This window comes from Mesoplodon densirostris, chromosome 19 (assembly GCF_025265405.1).
Source record: "Mesoplodon densirostris isolate mMesDen1 chromosome 19, mMesDen1 primary haplotype, whole genome shotgun sequence".
Lineage (NCBI taxonomy): Eukaryota > Metazoa > Chordata > Mammalia > Artiodactyla > Ziphiidae > Mesoplodon > Mesoplodon densirostris.
The window spans coordinates 36997627-37011895 of record NC_082679.1 but is presented as its reverse complement, the minus strand read 5'-3'; the positions used below and the strand labels follow the sequence as shown (position 1 = coordinate 37011895).

Here is a 14269-nt window from a genome sequence, read left to right as displayed (position 1 = left end):
ACACAAAATACAAAACCCAACTTTTGATTCAATAAATTTGAATAAAGGTATGAGGATCAGAGTAATACAGGAAAAATTTAAAAAGTAAAAACATGTTTGTTCACCTGAAACTAACACAATATTGTAAATCAGCCATACTTCAATCATTAAAAAAAAACCATGAGTTCATCAAAGGAGTATGTTGAACACGGAAAACACTTTCAAACGCCCCACTGTGTGGATCACCCACACCTGAAGTAGCTCTTCCCACCATCCCCACAGGGGACATCCGTCTCGGCTGGCCCAGTGCCAGTGAGAGGACACCTGCTACCCCTGAGAGCTCCCTGCGGTGAGTTGGCTCTGAATCTTTGGAAGTTCCTTTAGGTCAGGCTGAACGCTGCCTTCAAAATCCAGCCCTTGGCTACTGGAAAGCAGCAAAGTGACTAGGAATTTGTAGGTAATGCCCAGCCATTTCCCAACAAGAGGCAGAGTACCTGGAAACTGGTTCCACATGAAGGACTTCATGTCTGCCTGTGCAGGGTAGTGTCAGATTCTGCATTTACAACGTGGTGGTGGTATTTATTAGGAAGGAGTGAGGCGCTGAGTGACCTGTAAATAATGGCGAGAGCTGGTCCTCCTGACAACTTCTGGAGGGATTTGCTATTTGATGGAAAGTCAAAGAGAAAGACGAGTCACGTGGCCCAAGAGTCAGGACCGCACTCACCCACAGGTGTCCTGTGTGAAGAGGGGATTTCAGGAGCCAGCCTGTGCTGGGTGCACGGGTGCTGGTGTCAGGCAGTCTTGGTTCACAGACCACAGTGGCACTTACCAGCCGCATATCCTAAATGAGTCGCTCGACCTCTCTAAGTCTCCATGTCCTATAAAAAGGAGATGATATCCCTGTGTGGTATTGAGAGTGGCCTAGCTCCTCACTAGGGCTTTATAAACAGTGTCTATTAGGCTGCTTCTGTTCACAGTGACTTTCCTGGGACACAATTTTGATGAATTCCAACAAGCTCTTGGGGAAAGGCTCATGGTGTTGCAAGCATGACTCTAGGCAGGAGGTTAAGGTTTGATTGCAAGTTTACTGATTCACTGGCAGGGGGAGTGCGCATGCCCTGCAATAGCCCCCCTAGGATAAGATGCTGCCACACCATTTGGAGGAACACAAAATCAATGCCCACCCTCCCTATCACTTGATCTATATTGAACCAGTAACACAGTGAACCTGCAGGGGCTGGAAGGATTGCGCCAGCTACCCAGAGTTTCAGCAACCTGCCTAAGGGCACACAGACCATATTCAGAGGTCTGAAGCTATAGCAAGGCTGTCTCACCTCCTTGCCAAAGGTCGCCGATTAGGAGGTCACTGAAGGCTGAGTCCTGCCTATCATTATTCAGAGCTGGAAGTGTCCTTTCAGACAGTCTAGTTGTGCTTCTGGCTGCAGAGATGGGAGACTAAAGTCCAGAGAGGTCACAGAGCTATGCAGAGGGATGTGACTGCCTGCTCAGTGCCCTTCCCACTGCCGAATACTGAAAGGGAAATAACCACTCTTCATGCTGTGCTCTTTAATGCCAGGTCTGCCCATCACTTACAATGATCCCTTCCACGGGGTGGGATCTCATCCTTTGGGAACCTCCATCCTGGTGCAGGGTGGACTGGCTAGGATCAGGAAATCCCCTGCCAAGTTTAGGCCAGGAGCACAGGGACAAGTGTGCCCACCCATCCATTCAGTAGTGCAGAAAAGAAGGAAGGATGGGAGGCAGAGGCCTGAGTTGGTCGCGGTGCTCTTACGGAGAAACGTTAGAGAAGCGCTGCCTAAGGACCATCGTGGGGACCAGGACAGGAAATGGTGGGGGAAGAGGGAGTCGGAGGATTGGTGGTGAAGGTCACATCCACCGCCGCCCTCTGCACACAACTCCCAGGATCCAGCCATGCCTGGGACGGGAGCGCGAGACTAGGGTTGCACACGGGCTCCGGAAAGGGGGAACCTGAAGACAACAGCGCGGGGGCCGGTGGTGGGGAAGACAGCGAGGATACAGAGGCTGGGTTGCTGGAAAATCCCGGAACAAGGTGGCTGCCGCCCTCGGGAAAATCGGGAGGGGCGGACAGGGAGGCTAGGACACCGCGCACCTCCCGGCAAACAGTCCCTACCGGCGAGCAGGCACCAAAGACGGCTCTCCGTGCGCAGAGCGGACCCACGTACCCTGGGAGAATCCTGTCTCGGCCCCAAGGGTTGCTCACAGCCGGGCCCCGGGCGCTGCGGGCGGGGCGGGCGCAGATCCGCGGGGCGGGTGCAAGGAGGGGGTGGGACCTCTGCGCCCGGGCCGCCTCCTCTGGGTACAAACACTGCAAGCAGGCTCCTAGGCTCCACACGCCTCCCACCAGCTCACGGGCCTCTTGGCCGCTTGCTTTCGACCCCCGGCCTCGCCTTGGCTCCAAATGGACCCCAACTGCTCCTGCCCCACTGGTAAGGAACCCCTGGCTCTGGGCCTTGCATGCCCGCTTCTCAGCCCAGGACACAGTGTCCCTGGGGTTAGATGAGGAAGAAGTTTCCATTCGAGCCCAAGTGGACGGCCGCGGTTCACCCAGTGCTTTCTTCCCAGCCGGGGCAGCGACAGCATTTTCTTAATCTACTTTTTGTTTTGTTTTTTGGCTGTACCACTCAGCTTGTGGGAGCTTAGTTCCCTGACCAGGGACGGAACCCAGACACTAGGAAGTGAGAGCGCTGTCCCCTAACCACTAGATCGCCAGAGATTTCCAGCCTCTATTTTTGAATGGGGAGTACAGAGGCTCAAGACTGCCTTTGTTGAGGTCACCCAGCAGGTCACGGAATTGCTAGACCCAGGGTTTGGAGGAGGCCTCGGACCTGCCAGGACTGGATGGGAGGAGGGGACACTGCCTCTTTGGGGTTCAGGCCATGGGCCCTGGCCCCCAGCCCCAGTCAGCCTGGGCTGGGTCTGGAGCCTGGGACCTTCCCTGTGGAGTCCCATCAGGAGGGGACCTACTCTCCTTGGACCAGAAGAGACGAGCTGGGGCTTCTCTATCTGCCTGAGTGGACACGAGCTCCCAGGGCTGCGTCCTGACGGAGGAGGAGGGCTCAGGGAGGCATTGCTGACCGTCTGCTGTAGCTCCTGCATCCCTCTCCCTGCTCACTGCTGGCCTTTCCCTTCCTGGCAGGCGGCTCCTGCAGCTGCGCTGGCTCCTGCACCTGCAAGGCCTGCAGATGCACCTCCTGCAAGAAGAGTGAGTGTGCGGGGCCTTCTCTGGCAATGCGGGGTGTGGGCTGAGTGCGAGGAGGGAGCCCAGAGCTCAGCAGGAAGGAGCAGGACAGGGACCAAACTTCCCGGCACCCCCCTCACCAGGAAGGGATTCCCAATCAGAGCTGGAATCACCTTCGACATGACCGAGACCCAGGCGCGCACTAGAGAACAGGGAGACTGAGGCCCAGACGGGTCACCGACCAACGACCTCAGACCTGTCACTAGAACTAGTCCTCCTGCCTCCTGAGGCACGCTTCTGAATCCTCCCAGGGACTGAAGCACAGTAGGGACATGAACGAGTGACCCTGTGTGGCTTCTCGGACCTGGTGCAGCCCCTTCCTGTCGAAGCAGCCCAGAGCCTCCCTACCCCGAGCGGGAGCTGCTCTGTGAGGGGTTTGCCTCCACTTTGATCCTGAGGACTTGGCTCACATCACTGGTGGTGCTGGGGGCTGGCTTTGTCTTGTCTCCAGAGGCCCTGCTCAGTGTCTCTCCAAGGCGCTGTGCCCTGTCCTGGGCACAGATGGGGCAGGCAACCTGAACCTAGTGCCCGAGAGCAATTCTCTCAGGACAGAGGACACCGTCGTAAACTCAGGGTCTGGGCCTGAGGGCGGCTGGGCCAGGCCTGCTGTTGGGAAGGGTGGGTGCGGACAACGCGTGGTCCGACTGCACGCTGCCCTTGCCTCCCCAGGCTGCTGCTCCTGCTGCCCCGTGGGCTGCGCCAAGTGTGCCCAGGGCTGCGTCTGCAAAGGGGCCTCGGACAAGTGCAGCTGCTGTGCCTGATGTCGCGGAGAGCCTGCCCCAGGTGTCAACAGGGCAACCAGGACAAACCTGCATTTTACCGTTTTTCATACAAGCGGACCTGACGCTACATTCCTTTTTCTATGAAATACGTGAGTTGTAATAAAAGTTGTTGACTTTATTCTGGCTCTGTCTTCCTTCTTCTGTCTTGAACAAAGAGACGCCGTGCCCATCAGGGCTGGCGTGGGGAACTGGACTGGACGTGCAGAGACCTCGGCTCTGGACCAAAGAGTACCCCCCCACCCCCCAAAACACACGCACACGGAGCGTCTTAGCCCCTTAGGTTAAGTTGAGCTTCAGTTTCTCAGCTCCAAATGAAAGCCTCGCCAGATGACATAGGGCACTGGACACACAGAGGACACACTCCCTCTATTCCCCTTACGAGTATGGATTGCAGAGAACGTTGTCCATTTCTCATTTTCCTTCTCTGGGGGCCCCTGCCAAACTCAGTCCTCGGTGATGAGAGCCTGGAAAAGTACCCAGAGGGGATGGAATCCCACACCCCTCTTGTTTGACTTCTACACGCGACTGGCGTCTAAAACACCCTGGAAAGACCTATTTGTATTTTCTGCCACCGTTTTAACCCTGGTCAGTAAAAAGAATCGCTGAGATAAAATAGAAAAGGACACGATATGTGACACCCATTTTCCCCTTCAACACGTCAAATCACCTTCATACGTGGAGGAGCAATTCTGAAAGCTGGACGCTTTCATATGCTGCACTTACATTGAAGGTGTGCCCGAGTCCTGGGAACGCTTCACAGACGCCCCACTGTGCGGACCACACACGCCTGGAGCAGCTCTGCCCCCTGCCTCCCCACAGGGAACATCAGTCTTGGCTTGCCCAGGGCTACTGACAGGACACTCGCCACCCGTGACAGCTCCCTGCAGGGCCTTGGCTCTGAGTCTTCGCAAGTTCCTCCCTAGATCAGGCTGACATCTTCCCTTCCCTCAAATGCAGCCCGTGGCTACTTGACACCCCGATAGTGATTTGAATTTGGTGGGAATTTCCCAGCTGTTTCCCTGAGACTTGCTTTCAGAAGAAGGACTTCACGTGTTCCTCTGCAGAGTGATGGTGGTGCTGCAGTGCGGAGGGCCTGGTGCTGTTTATTAGCAAGAAGTGTGTGCTGAGGGAACAGGTAATATATTTCAGGTGTTGCGCCCCCTGGCGGTCTGGGGAGGGAACGCCTAGTTGATGGGCACTCGGAGAGAAAGAGGAGACACGTGGCTCAGAAGTCAGGAGCAAGATTGCCCACAGGTGCCCTGTGTGAAGGGGGGCATTTCAGGAGCCGGCCCGTTCTGCGTGCGTGGGTGTTGGTGTCAGGCACTCGGGTTCACAGCCAGCATGCCACTTCCTGACCTGGCAAGTCACTGATACTCTCGGAGATTTCATTTCCTCCTTTCGATAAAAAAGATTAATTTCAATGAGGGGGAATAAGCCAGATAGTGGCCCGGCTCCTAGCTCGGGCTTCCCGAACGGTGTCCTTTATGATCGCTCTCTCCACACTGACATTTGTGCACAGAGAATCCTTGAGCTCCCAACAAGCTCCTGGAGAAAGGCTCCCTGGTTTGCAAGCAAGCTCATGGTGAGGGCACAGATGGATAGGAACCTTGCTTATCCGGTGCCAGAGGGCGTGGGGAGGTTCTCCAACAAGCCCCATGGAACGAGGCACCGCCACAGCATTTGCACAGGCTCAGTGAACCTGCAAGGTCTGGAGTGAGGGTGCCAATTGCAGAGAGGTTAAGCAACTTACCCAAGGGCACACAGCCTGTACTCAGAGGACGGCGCCTACACCACAGCTGTCCCACCTCCCGGCCACAGGGTGCCGGTCATGACATCACTGGAGGCGGAATCCGGCCTCTCCTTTTTCAGGGCTGCAAGGGTCTTCGGAGACAGTCCAGCTGTGCTCCTGGCTGCAGAGGTGGGAGGCTGAAGCCCAGAGAGGTCACAGAGCTGTGCAGAGGGCTCTGCCTGCCAGCTCAGGGCCTTCCCACTGCCACCGCTGTGCCAGGTGTTCCGTGTTCTCACCTTTCATGGGATGACATGGTGTCCGGTTGGGCGGGGGGCTGCAGTCAGCCTGCAGGAGGGCCAGTCCCACCTGTGTCACATATAGCCCTGTGACATAACCTCTCTCTGGCTCAGTCTCCTCTGCTCTAAAGGGCAAAATAATAGTGTCTGGCTCTCGGGATTACAGAATTGAATACACGCAAAGAAGGTCAGAACCTACTGGGCACTCAGTGAGTAAATCCATCGGATCACCGATTCACTTATTTATCTCTTTATTTATGTGTTATCATTAGCCTAGGAGACATTGTCCTCCTTCCAGACACGCAAGCAAGGATGGTGTGTTTAGCTCTGTGCTCTGGGCCGTCCTCATCAACCCTGTGAGCCTGGGACCAGTTCCCCTGAGAGGGTTATCCGGCCTTCCCGCCAAGAGCCGTTGACACTACAAGTAGAAAGCCGTGAGTCACACAGTCGCCATCCTCCTGACACATACAGAAGGATCCTGCCATTTCTGCTGTCGCCTGCATCCGGATTTCCTGACCATTTTCTTTTCAGCGATTTTCCGAAATATGTTATACCAAAAGAAACCTCTTGAACACTACTGAAGGAGAGAGTCAGAAGGTAGCCACAAAGTCATAAATCCATTCCTATTCTGTCACTCTGGTCGCCCCCAGGATTGAGCTGGACATGGTAGAGACGGGCTGAGGACACAGCTCTGGGCCAAAGGGGAGCTTTCTCACCGACTCCCTCTCTCAGCTGCGAAGCGACAAAAGCACAGAAGCAGGGCACCACTCCCCAGCACCGTGTGCCTGCCTCCGGAGCCTCCTTGTACTGTAGGTAGTTTGGCCTTTGGGAAACGGGCTCCTGACTAGGATCTCCCTTCCCGGTTGGTGTGACAGTTCAAAGAGCAAAAGTGATGAACAAGGCTTGGCCTGGACTCCACGGTGAGTAACTGTCGGGACTACTCAAAGGGAACTATCCACTTGTCTCGCTTTGTTATTTAACGCCAGGTCTGCCTATCACTTACAATGACGCCATCCCTGGGGAGCATCCCATGATTAGGGAACCTCCACCCTGGCGTGGGGTGGACTGGCTACAGTGAGGAGCCCCCCTGGAAAGTTGAGGCAAAGAAGCCCCCGCGGAAATGAGCCATGATCCCTTCAGGAAAGGAAAACACAAGTGAGGAGGACTAGCGGCTGAAGGCAATGTTCACCGCGCTGCGGTTCCAGGAGACGGTACCGGAAACATGCTTCCAAAGGACCGTGGTGGGGACCGGGGCTGGCAACGCCTGAGGACACATGGGCTGGGCGAAACGGTGCTGAGGGTCACAGCCGCCTGCCGTCTCTGACACCGCTCCCCGGCTCCAGCCAAGCCAGGGACACGAGCGGGAGGCGGGGGCTGTTCTCAGGCTGCAGGAAACGGCGACCCGCAGGCCGGCGGCGCGGGGCCCGGGGCGGGGAAGACCGGAGGACGCGGGAGCTGGAGTCCTGCGCAACCCGCCAACAGGGTGGCTGCTCCCGTCGGGCACACTGGGAAGGGGCGGCCAGGGGGCTGGGACACCGCTTACCGCACGGCACCCGGTTCCTCCGCTCCAGCCGGCCCCGAAGTGGAATCGTGCGCTCGGCCCCGCCTGTTGCTCACAGCCCGGCCCAGGGCGCTGAGGGCGCTGCGGACGGCGCGGGCGCGGGCCCGGGCGCGGGCGCGGATCCGCGGGGCGCGTGCAAGGCGGGGGCGGGGCCTCTGCGCCCGGGCCGCCTCCTCGGCCTATAACTGAGCCCCCGGGCTCCTCGCTCCCACACGGCCCCCACCGGACCCGTGCAGCCGCTTCGCCCCTTGCTTTGGACCTCGGGCCTCACTTCTCCTCCAGATGGACCCCAAGTGCTCCTGCCCCACTGGTAAGGGAGCCCTGGCTTTGAGCCTTAGGATGCCCCCTTCCCAGGCACAGGACGACAAGGGAGGGTTTTGAGTTTGAGCTCAGGAGGACTCCTGTCACGGGTCCGGGGCTTTCTTGGTAGCCAGGCCCCTGGGAGCATGTCAGTCTCCCTTTGCCTCTCTGTTGACACTGAGGGCACGGAGGCTCCAGGCTGTCCTTCTTGAGGTCACCCAGCTGGTCAGGGGATTGCTAGACCGGGACCCCGTGTTTGGAGGAGGCCTCGGAGCTGCCAGGACTGGATGGGAGGAGGGGACACTGCCTCTTTGGGGTTCAGGCCATGGGCCCTGGCCCCCAGCCCCAGTCAGCCTGGGCTGGGTCTGGAGCCTGGGACCTTCCCTGTGGAGTCCCATCAGGAGGGGACCTACTCTCCTTGGACCAGAAGAGACGAGCTGGGGCTTCTCTATCCGCCTGAGTGGACACGAGCTCCCAGGACTGGGTCCTGACGGAGGAGGAGGGCTCAGGGAGGCATTGCTGACCGTCTGCTGTAGCTCCTGCATCCCTCTCCCTGCTCACTGCTGGCCTTTCCCTTCCTGGCAGGCGGCTCCTGCAGCTGCGCTGGCTCCTGCACCTGCAAGGCCTGCAGATGCACCTCCTGCAAGAAGAGTGAGTGTGCGGGGCCTTCTCTGGCAATGCGGGGTGTGGGCTGAGTGCGAGGAGGGAGCCCAGAGCTCAGCAGGCAGGAGCAGGACAGGGACCAAACTTCCCGGCACCCCCCTCACCAGGAAGGGATTCCCAATCAGAGCTGGAATCACCTTCGACATGACCGAGACCCAGGCGCGCACTAGAGAACAGGGAGACTGAGGCCCAGACGGGTCACCAACCAACAACCTCAGACCTGTCACTAGAACTAGTCCTCCTGCCTCCTGAGGCACGCTTCTGAATCCTCCCAGGGACTGAAGCACTGTAGGGACATGAGCGAGCGACCGTGTGTGGCTTCTCGGACCTGGTGCAGCCCCTTCCTGTCGAAGCAACCCAGAGCTTCCCTATCCCGAGCGGGAGCTACTCTGTGAGGGGTTTGCCTCCACTTTGATCCTGAGGACGTGGCTCACATCACTGGTGGTGCTGGGGGCCGGCTTTCTCTTGCCCCAGAGGCCCTGCTCACTGTCTGTCCAAGGCGCTGTGCCCTGTCCTGGGCACAGATGGGGCAGGCAACCTGAACCTAGTGTCTGAGAGCAATTCTCTCAGGACAGAGGACACCGTCATAAACTCAGGGTCTGGGCCTGAGGGCGGCTGGGGCCAGGCCTGCTGTTGGGAAGGGTGGGTGCGGACAATGCGTGGTCCGACTGCACGCTGCCCTTGCCTCCCCAGGCTGCTGCTCCTGCTGCCCCGTGGGCTGCGCCAAGTGTGCCCAGGGCTGCGTCTGCAAAGGGGCCTCGGACAAGTGCAGCTGCTGTGCCTGATGTCGCGGAGAGCCTGCCCCAGGTGTCAATGGAGGACCACGGGCCGACCTGTGTTTTTCTACAACTCTGACTTGATTGCTACATTCCCTTTCCTATGAAATATGTGAGTTGTAATAAAAGTTGTTGACACTCTTCCGACTCGGCTCTTTTTTCTGTGCATTGGGAATAAGGGCTTTTGTGCCATCCAGGGCTGGTGTAGGAGACTGGATGAGAAGTGCAGAGACTTGGGTACTGGAACAAAATGTGAGTCCCTAACAAACTGAGTGCCTAAGACAAGCCACACTCCCTCACTGGGTTCATCTTCCGTACAATGGAAGAGCATTAGACCAGATGCTCTAAGGGTGTTGAGCAGATACAAGGTCCCCTCCATTCTCATGGCAAGGGTTCGTGGCATGGCAAGGGTTGGTGACTTCTCAATGCCTCATTTCCCATCCTCTGATTTCCCTGGCTAACTTCACTCATAGATCTTCCTCATAGATCTTAGGCTTCATAGACTCTAAAGAAGTTGGAATCACACCTCCAGTTACCTGAATCCCTACCTGGAAGTCTCAAACTCCCTGCACTGAAAGATGTGTGAATTTTCTAGCTGTGGTTTTTATTTTCTAACTTCACAAACCTAAACTTTGGTAAAATAAAATTAAGTGAACTACTAAGAAAAATTTCAAAGGACACAAAATACAAAACCCAATTTTTGATTCAATAAATTTGAATAAATGTATGAGGATCAGAGTAATACAGGAAAAATTTAAAAAGTAAAAACATGTTTGTTCACCTGAAACTAACACAATATTGTAAATCAGCCATACTTCAATCATTAAAAAAAAACCATGAGTTCATCAAAGGAGTATGTTGAACACGGAAAACACTTTCAAACGCCCCACTGTGTGGATCACCCACACCTGAAGTAGCTCTTCCCACCATCCCCACAGGGGACATCCGTCTCGGCTGGCCCAGTGCCAGTGAGAGGACACCTGCTACCCCTGAGAGCTCCCTGCGGTGAGTTGGCTCTGAATCTTTGGAAGTTCCTTTAGGTCAGGCTGAACGCTGCCTTCAAAATCCAGCCCTTGGCTACTGGAAAGCAGCAAAGTGACTAGGAATTTGTAGGTAATGCCCAGCCATTTCCCAACAAGAGGCAGAGTACCTGGAAACTGGTTCCACATGAAGGACTTCATGTCTGCCTGTGCAGGGTAGTGTCAGATTCTGCATTTACAACGTGGTGGTGGTATTTATTAGGAAGGAGTGAGGCGCTGAGTGACCTGTAAATAATGGCGAGAGCTGGTCCTCCTGACAACTTCTGGAGGGATTTGCTATTTGATGGAAAGTCAAAGAGAAAGACGAGTCACGTGGCCCAAGAGTCAGGACCGCACTCACCCACAGGTGTCCTGTGTGAAGAGGGGATTTCAGGAGCCAGCCTGTGCTGGGTGCACGGGTGCTGGTGTCAGGCAGTCTTGGTTCACAGACCACAGTGGCACTTACCAGCCGCATATCCTAAATGAGTCGCTCGACCTCTCTAAGTCTCCATGTCCTATAAAAAGGAGATGATATCCCTGTGTGGTATTGAGAGTGGCCTAGCTCCTCACTAGGGCTTTATAAACAGTGTCTATTAGGCTGCTTCTGTTCACAGTGACTTTCCTGGGACACAATTTTGATGAATTCCAACAAGCTCTTGGGGAAAGGCTCATGGTGTTGCAAGCATGACTCTAGGCAGGAGGTTAAGGTTTGATTGCAAGTTTACTGATTCACTGGCAGGGGGAGTGCGCATGCCCTGCAATAGCCCCCCTAGAATAAGATGCTGCCACACCATTTGGAGGAACACAAAATCAATGCCCACCCTCCCTATCACTTGATCTATATTGAACCAGTAACACAGTGAACCTGCAGGGGCTGGAAGGATTGCGCCAGCTACCCAGAGTTTCAGCAACCTGCCTAAGGGCACACAGACCATATTCAGAGGTCTGAAGCTATAGCAAGGCTGTCTCACCTCCTTGCCAAAGGTCGCCGATTAGGAGGTCACTGAAGGCTGAGTCCTGCCTATCATTATTCAGAGCTGGAAGTGTCCTTTCAGACAGTCTAGTTGTGCTTCTGGCTGCAGAGATGGGAGACTAAAGTCCAGAGAGGTCACAGAGCTATGCAGAGGGATGTGACTGCCTGCTCAGTGCCCTTCCCGCTGCTGAATACTCAAAGGGAAATAACCACTCTTCATGCTGTGCTCTTTAATGCCAGGTCTGCCCATCACTTACAATGATCCCTTCCACGGGGTGGGATCTCATCCTTTGGGAACCTCCATCCTGGTGCAGGGTGGACTGGCTAGGATCAGGAAATCCCCTGCCAAGTTTAGGCCAGGAGCACAGGGACAAGTGTGCCCACCCATCCATTCAGTAGTGCAGAAAAGAAGGAAGGATGGGAGGCAGAGGCCTGAGTTGGTCGCGGTGCTCTTACGGAGAAACGTTAGAGAAGCGCTGCCTAAGGACCATCGTGGGGACCAGGACAGGAAATGGTGGGGGAAGAGGGAGTCGGAGGATTGGTGGTGAAGGTCACATCCACCGCCGCCCTCTGCACACAACTCCCAGGATCCAGCCATGCCTGGGACGGGAGCGCGAGACTAGGGTTGCACACGGGCTCCGGAAAGGGGGAACCTGAAGACAACAGCGCGGGGGCCGGTGGTGGGGAAGACAGCGAGGATACAGAGGCTGGGTTGCTGGAAAATCCCGGAACAAGGTGGCTGCCGCCCTCGGGAAAATCGGGAGGGGCGGACAGGGAGGCTAGGACACCGCGCACCTCCCGGCAAACAGTCCCTACCGGCGAGCAGGCACCAAAGACGGCTCTCCGTGCGCAGAGCGGACCCACGTACCCTGGGAGAATCCTGTCTCGGCCCCAAGGGTTGCTCACAGCCGGGCCCCGGGCGCTGCGGGCGGGGCGGGCGCAGATCCGCGGGGCGGGTGCAAGGAGGGGGTGGGACCTCTGCGCCCGGGCCGCCTCCTCTGGGTACAAACACTGCAAGCAGGCTCCTAGGCTCCACACGCCTCCCACCAGCTCACGGGCCTCTTGGCCGCTTGCTTTCGACCCCCGGCCTCGCCTTGGCTCCAAATGGACCCCAACTGCTCCTGCCCCACTGGTAAGGAACCCCTGGCTCTGGGCCTTGCATGCCCGCTTCTCAGCCCAGGACACAGTGTCCCTGGGGTTAGATGAGGAAGAAGTTTCCATTCGAGCCCAAGTGGACGGCCGCGGTTCACCCAGTGCTTTCTTCCCAGCCGGGGCAGCGACAGCATTTTCTTAATCTACTTTTTGTTTTGTTTTTTGGCTGTACCACTCAGCTTGTGGGAGCTTAGTTCCCTGACCAGGGACGGAACCCAGACACTAGGAAGTGAGAGCGCTGTCCCCTAACCACTAGATCGCCAGAGATTTCCAGCCTCTATTTTTGAATGGGGAGTACAGAGGCTCAAGACTGCCTTTGTTGAGGTCACCCAGCAGGTCACGGAATTGCTAGACCCAGGGTTTGGAGGAGGCCTCGGACCTGCCAGGACTGGATGGGAGGAGGGGACACTGCCTCTTTGGGGTTCAGGCCATGGGCCCTGGCCCCCAGCCCCAGTCAGCCTGGGCTGGGTCTGGAGCCTGGGACCTTCCCTGTGGAGTCCCATCAGGAGGGGACCTACTCTCCTTGGACCAGAAGAGACGAGCTGGGGCTTCTCTATCTGCCTGAGTGGACACGAGCTCCCAGGGCTGCGTCCTGACGGAGGAGGAGGGCTCAGGGAGGCATTGCTGACCGTCTGCTGTAGCTCCTGCATCCCTCTCCCTGCTCACTGCTGGCCTTTCCCTTCCTGGCAGGCGGCTCCTGCAGCTGCGCTGGCTCCTGCACCTGCAAGGCCTGCAGATGCACCTCCTGCAAGAAGAGTGAGTGTGCGGGGCCTTCTCTGGCAATGCGGGGTGTGGGCTGAGTGCGAGGAGGGAGCCCAGAGCTCAGCAGGAAAGAGCAGGACAGGGACCAAACTTCCCGGCACCCCCCTCACCAGGAAGGGATTCCCAATCAGAGCTGGAATCACCTTCGACATGACCGAGACCCAGGCGCGCACTAGAGAACAGGGAGACTGAGGCCCAGACGGGTCACCGACCAACGACCTCAGACCTGTCACTAGAACTAGTCCTCCTGCCTCCTGAGGCACGCTTCTGAATCCTCCCAGGGACTGAAGCACAGTAGGGACATGAACGAGTGACCCTGTGTGGCTTCTCGGACCTGGTGCAGCCCCTTCCTGTCGAAGCAGCCCAGAGCCTCCCTACCCCGAGCGGGAGCTGCTCTGTGAGGGGTTTGCCTCCACTTTGATCCTGAGGACTTGGCTCACATCACTGGTGGTGCTGGGGGCTGGCTTTGTCTTGTCTCCAGAGGCCCTGCTCAGTGTCTCTCCAAGGCGCTGTGCCCTGTCCTGGGCACAGATGGGGCAGGCAACCTGAACCTAGTGCCCGAGAGCAATTCTCTCAGGACAGAGGACACCGTCGTAAACTCAGGGTCTGGGCCTGAGGGCGGCTGGGCCAGGCCTGCTGTTGGGAAGGGTGGGTGCGGACAACGCGTGGTCCGACTGCACGCTGCCCTTGCCTCCCCAGGCTGCTGCTCCTGCTGCCCCGTGGGCTGCGCCAAGTGTGCCCAGGGCTGCGTCTGCAAAGGGGCCTCGGACAAGTGCAGCTGCTGTGCCTGATGTCGCGGAGAGCCTGCCCCAGGTGTCAACAGGGCAACCAGGACAAACCTGCATTTTACCGTTTTTCATACAAGCGGACCTGACGCTACATTCCTTTTTCTATGAAATACGTGAGTTGTAATAAAAGTTGTTGACTTTATTCTGGCTCTGTCTTCCTTCTTCTGTCTTGAACAAAGAGACGCCGTGCCCATCAGGGCTGGCGTGGG

At 56.9% G+C, this 14269-nt stretch overlaps 3 protein-coding genes across 3 annotated transcripts; all 3 read left to right on the top strand.

The window, feature by feature from the left end:
* The first annotated feature begins 2312 nt into the window (after positions 1 to 2312).
* Positions 2313 to 4020, top strand: LOC132480011 (metallothionein-1E). The gene is made up of 3 exons (XM_060083835.1): positions 2313 to 2447; positions 3158 to 3223; positions 3929 to 4020. Exons 1-3 carry the CDS (start codon positions 2420 to 2422, stop codon positions 4018 to 4020), a joined length of 186 nt encoding a protein of 61 aa, XP_059939818.1. The 5' UTR covers positions 2313 to 2419.
* A 3760-nt stretch (positions 4021 to 7780) lies between these two features.
* On the top strand, positions 7781 to 9375 carry LOC132480041 (metallothionein-1E-like). The gene is made up of 3 exons (XM_060083885.1): positions 7781 to 7937; positions 8513 to 8578; positions 9284 to 9375. Exons 1-3 carry the CDS (start codon positions 7910 to 7912, stop codon positions 9373 to 9375), a joined length of 186 nt encoding a protein of 61 aa, XP_059939868.1. The 5' UTR covers positions 7781 to 7909.
* Positions 9376 to 12355: 2980 nt separating this feature from the next.
* Positions 12356 to 14063, top strand: LOC132480012 (metallothionein-1E). The gene is made up of 3 exons (XM_060083836.1): positions 12356 to 12490; positions 13201 to 13266; positions 13972 to 14063. Exons 1-3 carry the CDS (start codon positions 12463 to 12465, stop codon positions 14061 to 14063), a joined length of 186 nt encoding a protein of 61 aa, XP_059939819.1. The 5' UTR covers positions 12356 to 12462.
* Positions 14064 to 14269: the final 206 nt, after the last annotated feature.